Genomic DNA, 22,613 nt, shown 5'->3' on the forward strand with positions numbered 1-22,613 from the left:
GTCCCATTGTCTTGAATGGCCCTCCTTTCCAGGACAGAGTGTCCGCTCCCAGGTGTGTCATTAAGGCTTTCACACCTGGCCCTAGCTGCCTCTGCCAGGCTCAGTTCCGTGCACTCCCTCCCTGACAGGCATACGGCATGTTTGTCAACCTGGACCTGCTCCGTGCATGCGCCGTGCAGTCGCCCGGCTCCTGGCACTTGCTCACGCCAAGCCCTTCTTTTCTGCCCCGGATGCCCATTCCCTGCCACACCAGCTGCAGAGTTGTTCCTCATCCTATAGGGTCCAGCTTCGAGGTTATGCCTCCGGTGATGCTTCCTGACATCACCAGGCAGAAGCCAAAGCATTCAGAACATAAACTTGTCTTCCATTAACAAAACTATTTTAGATATCTGTCTCCTTGGAGCAAGGGAACATCCTGGAAGCACAGATTATGCCCTGATCATTTCTGTGTCTCAAGCACCCAGTTTGTGTCTAGCACATGGAAGGTGCTCAATAAATGCAAATAAAATGAGTAAGTGGATGGAGCATAACAGTGAGTCAACAAATGAGTCAGGGCAACTCCCCTTCTTCCCCGAGGAGTTCTGCTTCACATTACAGCGAAGGAAAAGAATAGAGAGTATACTATTTCTGTTGTTTCTGATCTAAAGGCATGCCCGGCGGCGGGGGGCGGGGGGTGCTAGATGATTTTCTCTAAGAACAGTCTACTCTGAATGGTGGTTTCTCCACTCAAAGGCCCTTTCATCTAGACTCGGTAGGACGGAGTAAAAATAATGAAGCACAGAAGATGCCAAGTTCTCACAGAACTTCCTAAGGTCCTCAAAGATATATTTGGGTGTACCAATATATGTAACAAAATCACTGTAAAGAAAGGCTGTCAGGAAATCACAAATGTCAAAGACAACAATCTGGTTCATGCTTGCACTTCTGTTATCAACTGAAATGACGTGTTGGCAACTGAGATCTTTCTACCCAATATGATAATGGTCCCTCAGAGAACCAGGCATGAGCCAGCATGATGGACAAAGCTGGGTCCTCGGTTGGTAGACTTGGGCAAGTCATTCAAGCCTCAGAAGGCAAGTTACTTAACCTCAGTCTCCAGAGCTGAAAAATGGTGGCTGGACAAGGTGTCCTTGGCCTCATCTGTACCACTTTCCTCTCCCTTACTCTCTACGCCCAATCAATTTCCTTCTTACTCACCAGCCTACTTCCTAAATGTCTCCCTAATTCACCCACTTTTCTTCAGCCTCCATCTAAGCCAATCTAATCCCACCTTGTTCAAAGATTACCAGAGACTACAAACCAGTCTCCAGGGATGTCATTTTCTTGTCCCCTCAGTCCACTCTCCAGGTAGCAAGAGCCACAGAGCAGTCTTCCAAAATATAAGTCACATATCTGCTCAACATCCTTCATTGGCTCTCTGCTGTCCTCTGTATTTAGATTCAAATCTCTGACTTGACTCTGAAGCAGCTTGCCTCCTCTCTGCCCTGTGCTCCTCCCCAGTCTCATCTCAGACCCTCCTTCCCGCTTCACTCCCTCAGCCAAGGCCCCTATGCGCCGTAGCTGCAGGGAGCACTGTTCTCATTGTTTTCTATGGAGCCGAGCAACAGGCAGACCCTGCCTCGGCCCCGCCACGCTGGACTTCAGTGTCTGCCAAGACCGGCCCCCTCCCCTCACTCTGCCACAAACATACTCTCCACCGGGTTAACCAAGGACCTAGTCCAATGGTTAACCTGTTGGGTTTCACCATTAGCATCACTTCCTCAAGGAAATCTCTCAAAACCCAGCCAGGTCTTCCTACTTTTATTCTCTCCTGCGGTCCACCGCTCTTTTCCTTCAAATATTCCAAGACCACTTGTTCAAGAACTGCTTTCCCCACTTGACTAGAAGCTACACGAGGGAAGGGAGTGCTCCTGTCTTGTTCTTGTCTAGACTCCCCGCACCGAGTGACAAGCAGGCACTAGGAATATTTGCTGAACGAATGACGAGATGCATACTGATCTCTAAGTGCCTATCCCAATCCAGTTCCCTCTGCTTCTCTGGACACTGGTGAATGTTTCTGTCTTCTAGCCCCGACGAGGGTGTCCCTTTGGAGCTCTCTTTTTGACCGTCTGCACATTCACAGCACCCACAGCAGGGTGGCGCTGCTGCTGTTAGAGACCAGCCTCTAGTTTCAAATATTCTGTATCTCAGAGGACAGCATTGGGGTTTGCCACTTGGCCAGAAACTTCTTTTAGCACCTTCTAAGAAGGTGGACTCAAATAGAAAACTAAGTAGAAGACAGAGGATGCAAACATTTAAACACATGGATATAAATAGCACCAACTGATCCAATTGTCCGGGGGGCTCTGGTGGGCCAAGAACCCGGTGGGGTCCCAAGCCAGGGGGCCTGAAACAGCATCCTCACCTTGGTGGGAGCAGCAGGGAGCTTTCTGGTAAGGACTGTGTCCCATCTCTCAGCAGGCAGCTAGTTCACCCCCGCCTCTGCCTGCTGCAGTGTTAAGAAGATTCTCTAGCCACTAACTGATTTTAGCAAGCAAGTCACTTAGACGCTAGTGACATGAGCTCACTCTTTCTTTGAAGCCACAGGGTGAGGCCTCTGCGGCCGAGCGGCTGCAAGTTGGGATGGGGGAGAGATTTGCTTTGGCTGGTTAGGAGGTAGGTCTCTGAAAGAAGCCAAGCCCTCTGCTGACATAATGATGCACCCGGCTTCCTCCAAATCCTAATTATTGCTCTGCTAAAAATATTCAGTAATGAGCATGATCAGAGAACCTTTTTTTATCATGCTTTGCAGAATTGCGGTGTTGGGCTATGGAACTATTTTAAGAAGCAGCAAAGCACATGTTAATGAAGGAAACTTTCCACAGTAGTAGGTCGTATTAGAGTGGTAAGCAGTAATGTGGACCTTCCAGTCTACTTCATTTAAGCTCCATCTTTTCATCCAGCTTTGCCGGAGAGTTTTGACACGTAGTTCTGACAAGCAGAGCAGAGGGCTGTAAAGTTTAATTCATGCTCTCGCTACCTCTGGTTTCATGTAAAGTGATTTTTGACTTTCAGAATAAACCCAGACTAGAGTATAGAAGCCCAATACGGACACTTATGCCGTTTCTGAGCATCCTTCTCTCCCACGATAAACACTCTGGCCTTCTCTACCTGGGCCCCAAACAGACTTCTACTGTCTCTCCTGCCTGGTGAGGAAACAGCAGAGTTGATCAGTGGGCCACAAGAAAGGGTCCTCACGCAAATGACAAGTCATACCTAAGTCTTAAACCTGTGCTCCCAGGGCCAGTAAAATACAACCTGACTATTCAATTTGGAGATGGAAATTATGGTAGATTAAAGATGGGCACAATTCCTGCCCCCTGGAATCTGAGCTGGCCTTAGTGACTTGCTTATAACAAATAGAATGTGGTATGAGTGATGCTGGGTGACTTCCAAGGCTAGGTCAGAAGCAGCTCTGTGGCATCGATCACAGTTGCTTGCTCTCCAGAAGCCTCCTCTCAGGACGCACACTCTTGGAACCCAGCCACCATGCTGTGAGAAGCCACACAACACAGCGAGGCCACGTGTAGGTGCTCCAGTGTCAACTCCAGCTGGCCTCCCTGTTGACAGCCAGCGCCCACTGCCAGCCACTTAGGTGCACCATTGGGGACCCACTGCCCCAGCCAGCGTCTGACTACAACCGTTTGAGAGACCCTAAGCAAGAACCACGCAGCCAAGCCCTGGCTGAAATCCTGTCCCACAAAATCATGAGCAAAACAAAGTGGCTCTTTTAGTCACTGTGGGAGTCGTTTGTTACGCAACAATATGATGATAAATTGCTTAGAGTTAGAAAAATAGTGGACCTGTTTCTACACCTAAACAACTAGAACTTGACGCTTTATGCCCTAAAATCAGGAAACTAACTTTTTCTTAGCTCACTGGAGGACACTCACCCAGAAATAAAACCACCAGCAAATGCTTGTTCCTACTCTACAAGGTAGCAGAGGAACTGTCGTAGCAGGAATCCCTGATTCAATTAACCCTGGGGGTAATTCCAGGCTTGTGGGTGCGCTCAGGGATTCACATGTTAACCAACGACAGGCAAAACCATAGTAAGATGCACTGCCCAAGGCAACCTGCAGATTTAATGCCATCCCTGTCCAATTACCCAGGACATATTTCACAGAACTAGAACAAATCGTAATCAAATTTATATGGAACCACAAAAAACCTAGAACTGCCAAAGCAGTACTGAAGAGAAAGAAAGAGGCTGGAGGAATAACTCTCCCAGACTTCAGACAATACTATAGAGCTATAGTCATCAAGACAGCATGGTATTGGGACAAAAACAGACATATGGACCAATGGAACAGAATAGAGAGCCCAGAAATGAACCCACAAATGTTTGGTCAACTAATCTTTGACAAAGGAGGCAAGGATATACAATCAAATAAAGACAGTCTCTTCAGCAAATGGTGTTGGGAAAACTGGACAGCAGCATGTAAATCAATGAAGCTAGAACACTCCCTTACACCATACACAAAAGTAAACTCAAAATGGATCAAAGACTTAAACATAAGACAAGATACAATAAACCTCCTAAAAGAAAATATAGGCAAAACAGTATCTGACATACATCTCAAAAATGTTCTCCTAGGGCAATCTACCCAAGCAACAGAAATAAAAGCAAGAACAAATGGGACCTAATGAAACTTACAAGCTTCTGCACAGCAAAGGAAACCGTAAGTAAAACAAAAAGACAACCTACGGAATGGGAGAAAATTTTTGCAAGTGAAACTGACAAAGGCTTCTTCTCCAGAATATACAAGCAGCTCATACGACTTAATAAGAAAAAAACCAACAACCCAATCCAAAAATGGGCAGAAGACCTGAACAAGCAATTCTCCAAGGAAGAAATACAAATGATCAATAGGCACATGAAAAAATGCTCAGTATCACTAACTATCAGAGAAATGCAAATCAAAACTACAATGAGGTATCACTTCACACTAGTCAGAATGGCCATCATTCAAAAGTCCACAAACAATAAATGCTGGAGAGGCTGTGGAGAAAAGGGAACCCTCCTACACTGCTGGTGGGAATGCAGGTTGGCGCACCCACTGTGGAAAACAGTATGGAGATTCCTCAAAAGACTAGGAATAGACTTACCATATGACCCAGGAATCCCACTCCTGAGCATCTATCCAGAAGGAACCCTACTTCAGGATGACACCTGCACCCCAGTGTTCATAGAAGCACTATTTGCAATAGCCAAGACATGGAGACAGCCTAAATGTCCATCAATGGATGACTGGATAAAGAAGAGGTGGTATATTTATACAATGGAATACTATTCAGCCATAAAAACCGACAACATAACGCCATTTGCAGCAACATGGATGTCCCTGGAGAATGTCATTCTAAGTGAAGTAAGCCAGAAAGAGAAAGAAAAATACCATATGAGATCACTCATATGTGGAATCTAAAAAAAAAAAAACAACCCACAAACAAAGCATAAATACAAAACAGAAATAGACTCATAGACATAAAATACAAACTTGTGGTTGCCAAGGGGGCGGAGGGTGGGAAGGGATAGACCGGGATTTCAAAATGTAGAATAGATAAACAAGATGATACTGTATAGCACAGGGAAATATATACAAGATCTTGTGGTAGCTCACAGTGAAAATAATGTGACAATGAATATATATATGTTCATGTATAACTGAAAAATTGTGCTCTACAGTGGAATTTGACACACCTTTGTAAAATAATTATAAATCAATAAAAAATGTTAAAACAAAAAACCATAGAAAGATGGAATGGGCTGCCCTAGGAGATAGGAAGCTCCGGATCATGGGAGATGTAATAGAATCAGTTCTACCAGGAGCTGGCAGTGATGCCAAAGACAGCATAGATGACTGGGTTAGTGACCCTTAAGAGCCCATTCTACCTCACGAGTCTGACGGTCTGTGAGTACCAGGAAAAGGCTATGGCGGCAGCAGGCTGAGGATGAGGGATGGTGGGACCACCATGAGTAGAGTTCCAGTGGCCCCCAGGAATGGGGGAAGATGGCTCTGATGGCAGATGCCAGCACTGAGGGCAGCTCAAACATAATGAAGTGTGTATTAGACTCCCTGAAATCCCTAGTAAAGCATATTGTAACTCAGTAAACTAGAGTGTCTGTATGATGCCAGATAATGCTTTACCTTGTGTAGGAAGGTATGCATGGATGCACCTACAGTGCCTATAGATGAGATGTACAGTAGAAAGTAGAAGAGCAGAATATAAACTAAGCCATGAAAAATCTACTTCTGCACCTACCTCTAGCTAAAATACCAATTCCAGCCCATCCCTTCTCAGACTCTTCTTTGCTCCAAGATTCTCAGGCAGCAACAGGCTTATGGAAAGTTTATGGAAGGTGGTCTGATGAAGGAAGCTGGATGGAAAAGCTAAGGAATTCAGGTTACCTTCCATCTTGGACAGCTCCATTTCTAGAGTCAGAAAAACCCTGACTCTAAGAGGATAGAAGTAATTACCTTTGCCCCATTTGTCTTTTTTAGTAATCCAAATGGCTATAACCTGGGGAGGCTGGGTATTTTAAAAAACCCTAGCAATGACTATTTTGATTTTTAGCTGATTATTTGAAACCCTGTGACATTGACTGAAAACTTCAGCTCAGGAAAATGATGAGTACTGGGTCGAGCAGAGACTATTTTTCCATTATACGTTCGCCCAAAACAGCACCTACAATTTGTGAGTTCTCGCCTGCTATAAGGTAGAGCAAGAAAAATGCAAATTCATAGATATAATTTCAAAGATCTTTCATTCAAATCATAGTCATTTTTGAAACAACTCAAATAGTAAGCCTTTCCCTCTTTTGATGAGATTTTGTTGGGCTTTGAGGCTGGTTGGGAGTAATTTAGTCCATGTCACCAACATCTCTTTCAATAAAGAGGTGTGAGAGGGACTCAGAGGCCAAGATACGAACGGAAAGCAAACAAATTGGATATAAAGGTCCCTATCATTCAGGCCAAAACATTACCCTTACATCTAAATAATCTGAGTAATTCCACAAGACAGAAGTTTGTGCCCAAGCTACCTAGGTAAATGGCTCCATTCCCCGTGTGGTGGGAAGAACCCCTGCAGACAAGAGGCTTCTGTCTTCAGCTGCTCCCCCATCACCGTCCATAAGTGCACTCTCTTGTTTAGCCAGCACTTAACAAGCACCATGAATGTACCAGGGACTGTGCTGGGGATGCAAAGATGGATGAGATATGGCCGTGGCCTGTGCCACTTCACTCAAGCTAGGGACACACACGCGCACACACACAACCAGGACGGTACGAGAAGGGAGCTGCACAGGAGGTCCATGTGCAACAAGTGTCTGCATCTGAGGAGGGCAAGAGCTGTGAAGAATTAGGCCCCAGGGAGAGAGGGCATGTCCAGCCTGGCTCCCCAGCTGCGACTAGACGAAGATGCTCAGAAGAAGGGCATTCCAAGCCCAGAGAACATCTGGAGCAAAGGTACTAAGCAGGGACCTGTCTGGGAACCAGGATGGACTCCGTGTGCCTGGAGCATAGGGTGTGTGGAAGGCAGTGCACAGAGTTGAAGCTGGTGAGAAAGAGTCCGGGTGAGGACGAAGGAAAGAGACCTGGTAACTAAACCCAGGAGTGGACAGAGAGACCAACGGGAAAATACAATGTCCCAGAAGTGGAAGCAAAGACAAGAGCGTCTAAGAAAAGGAAGAACATGTTCAGCAGGGTCGTTATGCCCAGAGACCTGAACCGATGCCACTGGATTGGGGGGTCCAAAAGTCAGCTCTGAACTGAAGGAAGATGGGACAGAAGTCAGAGCACAAGTGGCTGAGGAATGACAGTAAGAGGAGGACCAAGCAAAGATGTGAGTGGAGGAGGAGGCAGGACGGAGGGCAGAAGGAAGGATTTGGGTTTATTTGTTTTTGTAGACTTCCACATGCTTATAAGCCGAGAAGAAAGTACTAGAGAGTGAGAACCCTGGCTTGCAAAGGGAGGAAGAATGAAAGAAAACACTCTCCAGGGAAGGGAGAAGGCAGGTTCAGATAAGAGATTAGCCTAGGACAGAAAACATACTCCTCTTCCTCAGGAGGCAGACGAGGCAAGGATGCAAGGACACAAGGGATTATGGGTAAATCTGGGCAGGAAGGGGAAAAGGAGGAAATAAATGTTACAAGGAGAATCCCATTATGGCTAGAAAGCACAGATCCTACTATAATGCCCCAAGAGCAATTTCCCTAGAGTCATAGCAGGAGTAGGAACAGAACTTGATGGAGGAATTAACTCTGTGGAGCCCACGATGGAAGGAAACCCCCCTCTTTCCAGCCCCCTAATATATCCTTGGGGCTGACTAGAATCTCTGACCTGAACAGAAATGCTTAGTGACAAAGGAGACAACTTCCAACGCTCAGGCACCATATCTGCCTTCCATGACAGCAGTTAACAGTTTCAGGAAGAAAAGAGTTTACCTGATTCCACAAATATTTATCCTTTTTTGTTTTGTTTTGTTTTGGCCTCTGCATCTGGTACTTGAGGATATCATTATCATGTGACAGGACGACATATGGCAAGACTGGACTTCGGGGACAAGGAACCCAGATTGTTAGTTACCAATTATCTGTCTTCTTCTGGAAGGAACTTTCTTGGGAGTACAAAGTAATTTCATTGTGAACGAGGAAAATGATTGGCCTTTAAACAACAATGTCCTGTGATGAACTCTAAAATCAAGCCTCAAACCGGAAGTTGAGTACTGTGGTGCTCAGGTAAATTTCTATATAAATACCTAGCTGGCGTCCGTATCATGGCTGAACCTTAGCACATGTCAACAGAGGCTTGTAGAGGCTACTCGGGGACATCTGAAATCCCACTGCCCTGTACGTATCTGCTGCAGACCCAGGGCAGATGTCTCTTATGAAACCTGACTGTCATGCCACCAGGGACAGGTAAGCACAGGAGAAGCCCTCACCTGCTTCCTTTATATGCTTGTAAACATCATCAGAGCCAGCAGAGGAGTACGGGATGTCATCGTGGGCCACAAAGTCAATCTGTTGGAGAGAGAGGAGTGACGTCACCACTGGGACAGATGTGCACGTCTGTGATTTGAAAATACATACTTTTTTTTAAAAAAAGCAGTTGTAATAAAGTAGTTGAAATAAGCAGTTCATAATATAGACTTGAATCCTTGACGGAAAGGTATTCCCAACTGTCTCTGTTCCCATGAGCTGATGGGAACCAGATTGGTTTCTCTCCTTGCTGGTCCCTCTTTCTTCTCTTACCTCTGACAGTAGGTTTTCTTGGCCCTTTGTTCTTCTGCCTCTAAAATGTCTCCTTCAGAGAATTCATTGATGCTTCAGATTTTCATCACCCCTGCTATGATGAGGAACCAAAACTCATTTTCCTGTCCTACTGGTGGCCAGAGGTCCTCCCTGACACTTAAGTCACACTGTGTATCATAGAAATGGATTCACGTCTCTCATTTGATGCTCACGACCACCTTGTGAGGCAGATAGGGCAAGTATTATGATTTCATTTGGGGGCATAAGGCTGCTGAAACCAGGAAACTGGTCAAATTTGCCCCAAATCACCCTTTTCTCTTTTGCCACCCTAGCTATCACTTTAAACACCTGTCTGGAATTTAATTCATCCTGAAAACTGGTGCCCCTTCAAAGGCACCTCCATCTTCCCAGTTTACCTAGGCACCAAACAACTGGGAATCAGCCATCTTTCCTACTTCCTTCACTGTCTATAGCACACGTGTCACAGGTTCCATTGTGTTTCTGTGTGTGTGTGCGTGCGCATGCGCACACACGTACATATGGCCATGACTTCCCCTCCATTGCTAGTGTGCCAAACCCAAGGCTCTGTCACCTGGATTAGTAATACCAACTAGTCCCTGAGCTTCTTCACTATAGGCTCCTTCCTCTCCCAGCCATCCCTCTGCCACGTGCCACCTCCCGAAACAGAGTCCTCTTCTGGTCATCCTTGAGCCTGCTGATCTTTATCAGTTCCCTGTTTCCTGCTGCATCAAGTGAAAACTCCTGGCCTAGCTTTCAGAGCCCTTCACCACAAGGCTTCACTCCACCTTGACAGGTAGCTTAGAGGAGCAGTTCACTTTTCCTGGGTACGGATTTCTGACCCACCACTTGCTAGCTGTGTAACTCATAAATCAGTGGTAAGGATCATATCAGATTTCTCAGCCCTGGTACTAGCGACATTTTGAGCTAGAAAATTCTTTGCTGGAGGGGGAGGGTCTTTCTGGTGCACTGTAGGATTCTCAGCGGCAACCCTGGCCTTTTCACTCACTAGATGCCAGTAGCATCCCTTTAGTTGTGACAGCCAAAAATGTTTCCAGACACAGTTAAACATCCCTTGGGGGCAAACGAGCCCCCAACTTGAGAATCATTGGATTGAGTGATACAATTATTTTAAAATGCTAAAAATAATAACTGGTACACAGCAAGTACTCAATAAATGTTATGATTATCAATTCTATTCTTAGTACTCAAACTCAGTTGTCCCTCCTCTCCAATGTGTAACAACAACAGCGTCTCAGGGTAACGATGAGAATGAATGTGATTCACCTTAAGAGCAAAGCACTTAGCACCGGGCTGGGCACATGGTAAGTACTCAATAAACCACAGGCATCATTACCATCATCCGTATCTCCATAATGCTTCGTACAACTTGAAGCTACAATAGGTGCTTAGTGAAAATGTGTTAGTGATTGCTGGAAGTCAATCATATTGTAGTTTTTCCTTTTTTCTTTTTATTCTTGCTGGGAAATTGTCTCCTCTGCTACTACCCATGCACATTTATCAGTATTCTCTATTCCCTTCTGTATCGTGAATTTAAAAATAGAAAAGAAAACTCTTAGAACAGCTTAATCTTATTTTTTTGTACTGGTTATAAAAGGAAAGAATAGCTCCTAATGTGGGGCTGGTAGGGAGATACAAAGCACATAATTTGATGCAGATCAAAAGAATTTCTCATGTTTTCAACTAATAAAAATCTTCTATCAGTAGGAGTCTTAGGGTCACAGAATCAGAGATATAAAGTTCTTTCCTTACAGGCTGGCCCCTGCCCTTCTGGGTAAGATGTGTGGTCACTTGTTCCATGAAAAATGATGCCCGAGAAACTGTAAGCCTCAATCATAACGATGGTGATGATGATGATGATGACATTTTTGGAGCTCTTGCTATAGGCCAGCCAATGTTCCAAGGGTTTTACTACATGATCTCATTAGATCCTCAACACAGCCCAGTGAGAAAAGCTGCAACATCACCCATTTTACAGTTTAGGTGAGTGAGATCAGTATCTTGCTCAAGGTCCCCCAGTTAAGAAGGGATAGAAGCTGCACATGGACCTGAGTGGCCGAGCTCCAGAGCCCACAGCGGGGAAGTGGGAGGCTATCAGTCCCCAGGCGGGGGCACAAGAGAGATGCTGCCTCACATGACACCACACGTCGGTGCCTGAAGTTACCTCTTTCAGAAACTGGATGTCTTTGGACTTTCTGGGTATAAGCTGTAGAAACAGACGACTCCCTAATTCTGCTACTTAGAGAATGTGGAAGAATGAGTACCTTGTGTTTTTCCAGAAACTCTGGCGTGAGTGTCCACGGAGCATCTCTGATGACTTCATCCACATAGCGACAGTGTCTCAGAGCTTCGTATCTCTCTGCTTCGTTCATCACGGTGAAACCTTTGAATTTGTGGGTGAGGTCGTCACTGCAAACTGAAGCAAGCAAATGCATTAAAGGCTGTTAGCTGGCCCAGACCCTGCTCACAGCCATCCCAGTACAGACACAGCTTCTTCAGCAAGACAAAGAGCTCAGCCTTGCTAGATGCGAGGCATAATCAAACTCAGTTTTTTAAGGGAACAAAGGATCAGGAAAGCGAAGCAAGCTGAAATCTACTGGCAATTGAGAATTTCATTTTCGTGCTAATTACAACTGCATTCTCCACTACGGCTTTTATTAAAATTATTCTCCACATTACTTCATGTGACTTGCACATCTTTTTATTTCCCTACCCTACCCTTCGGTGAAAATTACTCTTCAGAAATAAAATGAACAGACAGAAAAGGGAGAGCAAGGAGAGAGACCGAGAGGCCTGAAATGGTAGAGGGTTTGATTGATTCCAATTCCTTTACAAGATCATTGTACTTAGTATATCAAGTGTGATTCACATGCATGCACGTGCGCATGTGTGCGCGCACACACGCACACACACACACACACACTTCTGGTCCCGGATTGAGGTCGTCACTAGACATCGCACCACACAATCAAGGGGAGAAAGTCACAGAATAGAAGATCTGGTCTAGTGGAATTCATCCTTCTCACATCCTGTCCTTTCTAGGTCTCAAGCTGCTCAATCTGCAAATGAGATAATATTCTCCACTATTGGCCTTAGAAAATATTTGAGGATTTACATAGAAGCGCTTTGAAGTAAAGTGAGCAATAAATATTCTTCAATATCATACTCAGAATATATTTTTGTTGGCAAAAGCAGATTTTCTACATGTCAAGAGATGTCACTGTGGCTACAGTCCCCGCTTCCCAAGTTTACCTGTTCACTGCGGCCAGTCAGACTACCCTGGCTGCTCCTGAAGATGAGGTTTTTTTCTTTAAGGTATTATGTACATACAATAAACTTACAAATTTTAAGCGTACAAGATACGTTTTAAAAACCAAACTAGAGTCATTTTCTTGGAGCCAAATCATGAGCCACATCTAGATCCAAAACTGGCCACAGAGTAAGTCCAGGCAACGGCCACACACAGCATCCTTGCAAACCCTCCTCCTGCAGCTCTCACACTCTGCATCCACACCATCGCTAAACTGCTGGTTCCTTCCCAGCACACCAGAAGCCACGTTCTTCTCACCGCCTCAACACTCCCTTCCCGGCCCATTCACCGTCTACCTTAGATTACTGCAGTGGCTTCCTCACTAGTCTCCAGATTCCAGCCTCACCCAGTCCCCAGCAGCCTGTTCTCATCGGCCAGAATGATCCCATTAAAACCTGTCAGATTATATCATTCCCAGGATCTGAACCCTTCCCACCTCCCTCAGAGTAAAAGCCAAACTCCTCCAGCAGCCTACAGGCCCCTATAAGACCCACATCTCCCTCCACCCATTCCTTGCCTCTGACTGCATCTCCCATTGTGTCCCGGCCCTTGGCCTCTTTGCTGTTTCCTGAAGCCTCCAGGAATACTCCTCCTCAGGTCAGGACTTCATACTGCCTGTTCCCCAAACCTGGACCACTTGTGCTCCAAGTATCCATAGGGCTCACTCCCTCTCCCCTTCTCAAGTCTTCCCCGACCTCCCTCTTCTAAACTGGAATCTGCCCCCACTCCTGGCAGGCCCCATCACCTCCCCACCTCCCCACTTGACTTCTTGCTATGGCACTCACTGTCATTTGTCTTATTTATTTATAGTTGATATTTCTCTATTAAAATATTAGCTCCCTGAGGACAGGGATGTTTGTCTGTTTCATTTTCTGATGGTCCATAGTAGGCTCTTAAGTATTTGTTGAGTGAATTTACAGTGCCTGATACATATAGCTGCCCAATAAAGGTTTACTATGATTTAAAATAATAGATGTTTATTTACCTGCAGGTACATTTCAACCACATACATGCAAAGAAGAGACTAGTGTGCCTCTCAATACCCACGTGCATGCCTGCATATCTCCTGTACATACTTCCTGTGATGTTGTATAGACATATATAGAATACAGTGTGACACAGAAAACATTGTAGTGGTTTACGTTACCAAAACACCATCAATCACACTGCCGGCTCAAAAACCTTGGTAAGTATCAGAATCAACTAAGGAGCTTGTTAAACACGTCCAGGTCCCTCTCCTCAAGATTTTGCTCCAGCCAGTGCTACAGTCTGAATGTGTCCCCCCGAAATTCGTATGTTGAAATCTTAACTCCCAAAGATAATGATATTAGGAGGTGGGCCTTTGTGAGGTGCTCAGGTCATGAGGGTGGAGCCCTCATGAGTGGGATTAGTGCCCTTATAAGGGAGGCTCCAGAGAGCTCCTAGCTCCTTTCATCATGTAAGAAAACAGTGAGAAGGTGCCAGCTATGAGTCAGGAAGAGGGCCCTCACCAGAAGGAGACAGAGTGGAGAGAAATCAACTTCTGCTGTTTGTAAGCTACCCAGACTGTGGTATCTTGTTACAGCAGCCCGAATGGACTAAGACTGTGGGTCTGGAGTGGGTCCCAGGCAGCTCTATTTTCGAAAAGCTTCAGGGAGGATCCTGAGGCATGCAATATTTGAAAGCCCCTGAAGCATATTATGAACATTTTGAGTAAAGAGCCCCACCTGTGTTTCAATCACCCATCGTGCCCAGCTTAGGGGATGGTGGGTAGTAGGGCCATAATGACTGTGTGATGTATTGATCCACTGGCTGCATTAGCTTTTGACTCCATACACGGGAATTATTTATGGGCCAAGCTATACCATTTAAAAATTGATCTACGGCTTTTTAAGTGTTCTTAAAAGACTTTACATTTTTGAAAGGCTAAAGAACTTTATTAAAATACTACCCCCAGAATTGTATTAAGCAAAAATGGACTTCATATCCATCAACTTTCTATTTTAAACAACAGAAAACCAGGCCGAGCCATATCCTCCCCACTCCATCTTTTGAACCTGCACCTGAGCAATTTGGTATAACTTCAAGATGACTGAGATAATGGCCTCCTGACAGAGCACAGAGAAAACAAACATCCTGTTTATGCCAATACAGGGTCCTATTTTCCTATCCCAGGAGTGACCTCAAGAAGCAGCTGAACACGCTGGCCAGTTATTGTCTAAACATTAATTACGCCCAAAGCAGCACTGTTGTTCTTGAGTCTTGGCAACTGCACCCCGACAACCAGATGGAGAACTCTGCGCAGTGGCATTCCGTGGATGAATTCACTGAGCTGTCTGGGAGCCCACACTGTGGCTAACCTATGTGGGCAGCTCCGTGTGCTCAAAATGAAATATTACTAATACCTCGCAGGAGAGAAAACATAACATAGGGGATGATTTTGGAGCCCTACAGACCTGGGTTCATCTCCCTGCTCTGCTACTTATTACTGGGAAAGTTACTGAAGCTAAGCCTCAGATATCTGTCTTTAAAACACGACAAAGTTTGGAGAATTGAATTAGATCATCTAGGAGGAGGCTGTAGCTCACAAGGTCCTGAATGCAATCCCCAGCACCTCCACTAAAAAATAATTCCCCCCAGAAAGAGAGATTAAAAAATATTATTTTAAAAATGAAATTTGAGCATCTGTGTGAGCAGAGAGTCATGCTCAGTCACGTTTGCCATTTATTAATAGACCTAGTAATACAGAACCATTTGTGGAGATATTTATTCATTTGTGTTTTGGGCTCTGTCTTTTCCCTGCCCCCACTCCAAGCAGGTGGCCAGCTTCTCGGTACGAACTCCCTCGCAGAAGCTGTGAGGTGCAAGCTGCTGGAAGCAGCCTGTCTGTCTTTCTGGCTGCTGTTTTCCCCAAGCTAGAGCTCCTTGGGAGAATTCTATAAAGACAGAAGATTCCTCCAAAGGACGAAGAGGTCAGAGGTCTGCAGATCCCATGAGCAGCAGGGCCTCAGGAGGGTTGAGGACACTGAGGTTCACCTGGGCACAGAGCGCAGGTGCCTCACCCTTGTACAGGCACATTGGGTTCACTCCTTCCTAGTGATTTTGTGGGCTCAGATGAGGAGGGAAGTGCAAAAACGATGCTGGGCGGCAGACTGCAAGCCCCTCTTCTGTTTCTGTCAACATTTTGGAATCTTGTTTGACTCTAGGGAGGTGAAGAAACCCCAAAAAGGACCGAGACTGAACTTCCCACCAGTCAGGCAAAATGGAGTCTAAGAGGAATATTTAATTTCAACTAAAATACAATAGAGGATAAACCCACATATACAGAGTAACATATATATGCCTGCTCTAGTAGGAATACCATTTCTATTGTTATTTTTTTCCTCCCCTCTTGTGAGGCAGAAATGAGTATGTGGTGACTCGTATCCTTAAATTTCTGGGGGAAAACCCTGATATACATTGTAATTTCTTGTCTGTTTTTAAATGACATGAGCTTTTAAATTAGAGGGGGAAAAGGGCTTTACAACTGAAGAGTTTCAATTCACTAAAATAATGCCCACAGGTTAAGCTTGCATAAAAAATTTTTAAGTTATTACTGACTACATCCTTTAAAATTAAAAATGCAAGTGTTATAATCATAATGCACAATGTCATTATGGCAGTTTTGGTATCTGTTACTGCCTAAGGTTGGGAAGTAGACTGTAGCACCTCCAGTTGTCACAGCTTCTGGTCTTTGAATCAGTTGTTTCTGCCAAATACCAAGTATTTCAACCATACCTGTCCGTGCACTTGCCCCGACCACGGTGGTTTCATGAGCAAAGCCCTTGCTCCACCCAAAGAAACTCCTACAACAAACCCACCTGCAGGTGTAAGGGGGTCCACAGTCAGCGCAGCAGGTTCTTTCAACTCTCTAAGCATTTTATTTGCCCACTACACACATAATAATGAGAGCCAGCCTTTCAACCAACAACACAGAATACCTAGTTTAAAGGGCTCCCTTCCTTTCCTCACTACGGAATTTGTCTGCCAGTAAGTTCTTTTGTGAAACCTAAGAAAGATAGTCTAAGGCAATGGTCTTCAAACTCGGGTACACTACCCCTGGAGATACACAAAGAGGTAGTGTTTCCAAGCACTGGTAATTTTAAAGGAATCAATTTCCATATCCTCAACTTCCAAGGGTACACTTTTCTAAAATTAATTGATCCAAGAAAGCCTCTGTGTCCAAAACCAACCGTCCTCCACTTCACAAAAGAAAGGCATCATCCAAACCTGACTACACTGCATTGCTAGGGACAAGGAATTAAATCTTGAGACCAAACCAAACAGGACTCTCATTTAATGACTATTCAAAGCACCATAAACCAATGAAGGCTTCCTGTCTTTTTCTTTCTTGCACACTTTTCTGTTACAGGTGAAGCTAGACATAAGAAACTAAATATGGTAGAGTGGGGGAAATGCACATTTTTATCTAACAACTTTACCTCTTCCTTCTCCCAACTACTATCAAAGGACACAAGAATCTTGACAGATGAGGCCCAGGAATTCAAAGCAAAAGGAGCATTGGAAAGAAATACTGAATGATAAAAATTGCTTTTTCGTGTAGTGAAGGGTAAGCATTTTCCCAGCTATTCTCAATACTTATATTGAATCCTAAAAATGCCTTTTCTCTTGCAGTTAAGGAGTAAGCATTTTTCCTGCTGCTCACTTCAAAATCACTTCAATAAGTCGAAGCTGCATAGGCTGGTGCCACTGCTTCGTAGAAATATAACTGCAATATTTTTCTGGAATTATCATGTTTCAAAATACATTGGAATAAACACATGGATAAACATTTATATAATTTTTTCCAGATTTCATATCTATTATTTTAAAAGGAAATTATGTATCTACTGTATCAACTCACATTTATTTCACTTACAGATCATCTTTATTCCATTTCATCTTTAAATGTTTATTATTTTCCATCTCATAACAAAAAATAAATATCTATGCCAAATTACTTTTTGGTAGTATATACCTTTTTCTATCCTTAAATTCATAGGAAAAGTATAACCAGATTATCTAATAAAGATAATTAAGTTATTTCTAATGTTTATATTTGATTTTAATTAATTATTCCCAAAAGCCAAACACCAGAGTTTAATACACATATATACCAATATTTCGAGAAAGAATGCCTTTTAAAAAAATCACACTACTCTTATTGTAAATATCATATAATTTTTTAATAAATTATATTGCATTACTATAAATTAAGGACATTGTTTTATTTTTGTAACTTTTTGTCCTGATTGTAACTTGTTATATTAGATCTACATCATTTAAGTCTTGACTTATTATTTAATATTTTTAAATACTTTTTTATTTGGGGGGCTTTTGTTTGTTTGTTTTTTGGGAGGTAGAGGTAATTAGGTTTGTTTGTTTATTTTTAATGATGGTACTGAGGATTGAACCCAGGACCTCATGCATGCTAAGCTGTGGTCTGCCACTGAACTGTACCCTCCCCTCCCTTGACTGATTCTTTTTTATACTATGGATTCTGTAATTTATTTCTCAGTGGTTTTTAATAAAGCTTCTTGAAATATATTAATACACTTGAATTCAAAAGGCTTTTCTGTAGTTCGTAGGTTTTTAGTAGGCTTGACAAAGGCAACTTTCTAGGTTAGATGCTGTTTTCTGCAAATTCAGTGAGCTAAGACTGCAGCCCCAAGGGTTTTTTTTTTTAAGTTTTAAGCAAAATGACAAATGCATTTTATCAAAAAGTACTGGATTGGCTATGGTGCGATGCAGTTATCAATATTTCTATTTCCCCAACCCTTTGTAAGTGTATCTGGTTGAAAAGATTGCTTTCAAGTAAAAGAGTAAGGGTTATAATTAAGAATCATTAAAAAGTCTTGGTAAAGCCTTTGTGTTATACTTCCTAGAAAGGGAGAAAGCAAATTATTCTAATAGCTTGGAAACATCTTTTTGCAAGTCAGATAATTTCTAATCTATTGCTAATAACAAATTTGAAAGAGGATCTTAATAAATTATCACTTGATAGACCATTACAATTATTTTGATGACAATAAGAAGTTATTTTTGTGATATTTGGTAAATAACTCAGGAGTTCAAAGATTGAGTGGCATCAGTATAACAAACTTCTTCCATTTCCATCTAAATATTTGTGTGAACAAAATATTTCAGCACTTACACCTGTAACAAAGAAAACTAGGAATAAAATCAATGTTAAACCCTATCTCATTCTAGCAGTAACATATTCATCTACAAAAATAATCATCTACAAATTCATCTCACTCTTCTCATTTAAATGTTAGAGAACACCAAGAAAGATAAATGCCAAAGGAAAAAAATCTCAAAAGAAGCCAGAGGTTAAAAAAAACAAACAAACAAAAAATCACTTTACCTATAGAGGAGCGAGAGTAAAAATTACATTGTTTGCAGATACTAACTACTATATATAAAATAGATAAATGGTAAGTTTCTATTGTATATCACAGGGAACTATATTCAATATCTGGTAGTAGCCTATAATGAAAAAGAATATGAATACAAATATATGTATGTATATGTATGACTGAAACATTACACTGTACACCAGAAATTGACACAACATTTGTGAACTGATTATCCTTCAATAAAAAAAGAATGCAGAGAAAAGAAAGTGTCAAGAACACATTAATCTCAATACCAATAGTCAATAAACCAACTCATAATTTAAAAAAAATTACAGTGGACTTCACTACAGGAAACAATGCAAGCAAGAAGTGAATGGAGTAAAATATTTACAGTGTTGAGAGAAAAAACCCACCAACTTCCTATTCTGTACCATACAAAATTATCATTTAAAAGGGAAGGAGAAATAAAGACTTCATCAGACAAACAAAAATTGAGGGAATTGTTTCCAGTAGACCTGCCTTGCAAGAAATGTTTTAAAAAGTTCTTCAGAAAGAATGAAAATGATATAGGTCAGAAATTCAGATCTACATTTTAAAAAGGAAGAGCATTAGAGAACAAGCGAAGATAAAACAAAAACTTTTATTTCTCTTACTCTTAATTGACCTAACAGATAACAGTATATTCAAAATAATAATAGCAACAATGTATTCTATTATGTGTATGTGTCTGTGTGGTGTGTGCACTCAACAGCACCATAAATCAACTGAATGTAATTAACATCTACAGATGACTCATCCAACCACAGCAGAATACACTCCTTCTTAAGCTCACATGGAGCATTTACCAAGGTAGACCACAATCTGGGCCATTAAACATACCTTAACAAATTTAAAAGAACAGAAATCTTACAATGTCTGCTCTCAGATCACAATGGAATTAAACTAGGAATTGACAATAGAAAAATAGCTGGATAATCCCCAAATAATTGGAGATTAAACAATACACTTCTAAATAACACATGGGTCAAAGAATAAATCAAGAAATATTTTTCACTATTTTGAACTAAATGAAAATGAAAACAGAACTCATCAAAATTTGTGGGATACAGTGAAAATAGTGTTCAGAGGGGGATGTATAGCATTGAATGCATATATTAGAAAAGAATAAATATCTAAAATCAATAATCTAAGCTTCCATCTTAGTAAACTAGAAAAAGAAGAGCAAATTCAACTCAAAGTAAGCAAAAGAAAATAAATCATAAAAATCAGAGCAGAAAACCATGAAACTGAAAACAGGAATGAATAGAGAAAATCAGTAAAAACAAAAGCCGGTTTTTTTAAAAGATCAATAAACTTGGTAAGTCAAGCTAACAAAGCAAAAAGAGAAAAGATACAAATGACTAATATCAGAAATGAAAAAGGATATTACTACAGATCTCAAGGACATTAAAAGGATAATAAAGGAAAATGAGCAACTCTATGGCCACAAATGCGGTAACATAGATGAAACTAACCAATTCCTTGAAAGACACAAGCTGCCAAAATTAACACTAGGAGAAATAGACAATATGAACAGACCTTTATCTATTAAAGAAATTCAATCAATAAAAGAGAAAGCACCAGACCCAAATGGGATCACTGGTGAAGTTCACCAACCTTTTAAGGAAGAAATTACACCAATTCTCTACAATCTCTATCAGAATATGAAAGTAAAGGGAATGCCTCCTAACTCATTCTATTACCCTAACACCAAAACCAAATTAACACCTTACAATAAAGGAAAACTACAGACCAGTATCTCTCATGAACCTAGATATAAAACTCTTACACAAAATATTAAAAACTCAAATCCAACAATGTATAAAAAATGTTTTCACTGTGACCAAGTGTGATTTATCCCAGGTAAACAGACACACAGATATAGAAAATAAACTAGTCATTACAAGTTTAGAGAGGGAAGCTGGGAGGGGCAAGACAGAGGTAGGGGATTAAGAGATACAAACTATTATGTATAAAATAAATATGCTATGAGGATATATTGTTTGACACAAGGAATATAGCCAGTATTTTATAATAACTATAAACAGTATAACCTTTAAAAACTGTGAATCACTATGCTGTACACCTGTAACTTATATAATACTGTACACTAACTATACTTCAATTTTTAAAAATCCAAAAAATAAAAAATAAAGTATTAATTAATGTAATCTAGCACATCAACAGGCAAAAGAAGAAAAATCACATGACCATATCAATAGATGTAGAAGAAGCATTTGATAAAATCCAATACCCATTTATGATAAAAAACTCTCAGCAAATTAGGAATAGAGAGGAACTTCCTTGACTTGGTAAAGAGTGTCTATTAAAAAACCTACAGCTAGGTTTTTTGAAAGAGTAAATAAAATCGACAAACCTCTGGCCAAACTCACAAAGAAGAAAAAAGAGAGCACAAGTAAGCAAAATAAGAAAGGAAAATAGAGAATATACAACAAATAACATAGAAATACAGAACATCATACGAGAATATTATGAAAAACTATATGGGACCAAAATGGATAACCTAGAGATGGACAAGTTTCTGGAAATATACAGTCCACCAAGACTGAATCAAGAAGAAACTGACCACTTGAACAAACTGATCACTAGAAATGAAATCAAAATAGCAATAAAAAACCTCCCTACAAATAAAAGTCCAGGGAATTCTACCAAACATACAAAGAACTCGTACCAGTCCTTCTCAAACTCTTCCAGAAGATTGAAAAGGAGGGAATACTCCCAAACTCATTCTATGAAGCCACCATCACCCTGATACCAAAACCAGGCAAAGACCACCAAAAAAGAGAATTACAGACCAGTATCTCTGATGAATATACATGCAAAAATCCTTACCAAAATATGAACAAATGGAATCCAACAGCACATAAAAAAGATTATACACTGTGATCAAGTGGGGTTCATCCCAGGGACACAAGGGTGGTTCAACATATGCAAATCAATCAATGTAATACATCTCATCAACAAGAGAAAGGACAAAAACCACATGATCATCTCAATCGATGCAGAAAAAGCATTTGATAAAATTCAACACCCATTTATGATAAAAACTCTCACCAAAGTGGATATAGAGGGAACATATCCCAACATAATAAAAGCTATATAAGGCAAACCTACAGCCAGCATAGTACTCAATGGTGAAAAACTCAAAAGCTTCCCACTAAAATCTGGGACAAGACAAGGCTGCCCACTGTTACCAACTCCTATTCAACATAGTCCTGGAAGTCCTAGCCACAGCAATCAGGCGAGAGAGAGAAATAAAAGGGATCCAAATTGGAAAAGAAGAGGTAAAAGTGTCACTATATGCAGATGACATGATACTATATATAGAAAACCCTAAAAGGTCCACACAAAAACTATTAGAAATAATTGAAGAATTCAGCAAGGTAGCAGGTTACAAGATTAACGTTCAAAAATTAGTTGCATTTCTTTACACTAATGATGAATCAACAGAAAAAGAAAGTAGAGAAACAATCCCCTTTAAAATAGCACCCAAAGTAACAAAATACTTAGGAATAAATCTAACCAAGGAGGTGAAAGA

General features: G+C 41.7%; 1 protein-coding gene across 3 annotated transcripts in view; it reads right to left on the reverse strand.

Annotated features, from left to right (window-relative positions):
- PCYT1B (phosphate cytidylyltransferase 1B, choline) overlaps nt 1-22,613 on the reverse strand; it is a 105,402-nt gene that overhangs the window by 41,349 nt on the left and 41,440 nt on the right. For all 3 annotated transcript variants that reach the window (XM_031673312.2, XM_072956432.1, XM_031673311.2), the window contains 2 exons: nt 11,593-11,744; nt 8,980-9,058 (listed from right to left, as the gene is read on the reverse strand). In XM_031673312.2, the coding sequence (XP_031529172.1) occupies nt 8,980-9,058; nt 11,593-11,744 (231 nt within the window). The remainder of the gene's footprint in view (nt 1-8,979; nt 9,059-11,592; nt 11,745-22,613) is intronic.

Source organism: Vicugna pacos, chromosome X, assembly GCF_048564905.1.
Source record: "Vicugna pacos chromosome X, VicPac4, whole genome shotgun sequence".
In the NCBI taxonomy this organism is placed as follows: domain Eukaryota; kingdom Metazoa; phylum Chordata; class Mammalia; order Artiodactyla; family Camelidae; genus Vicugna; species Vicugna pacos.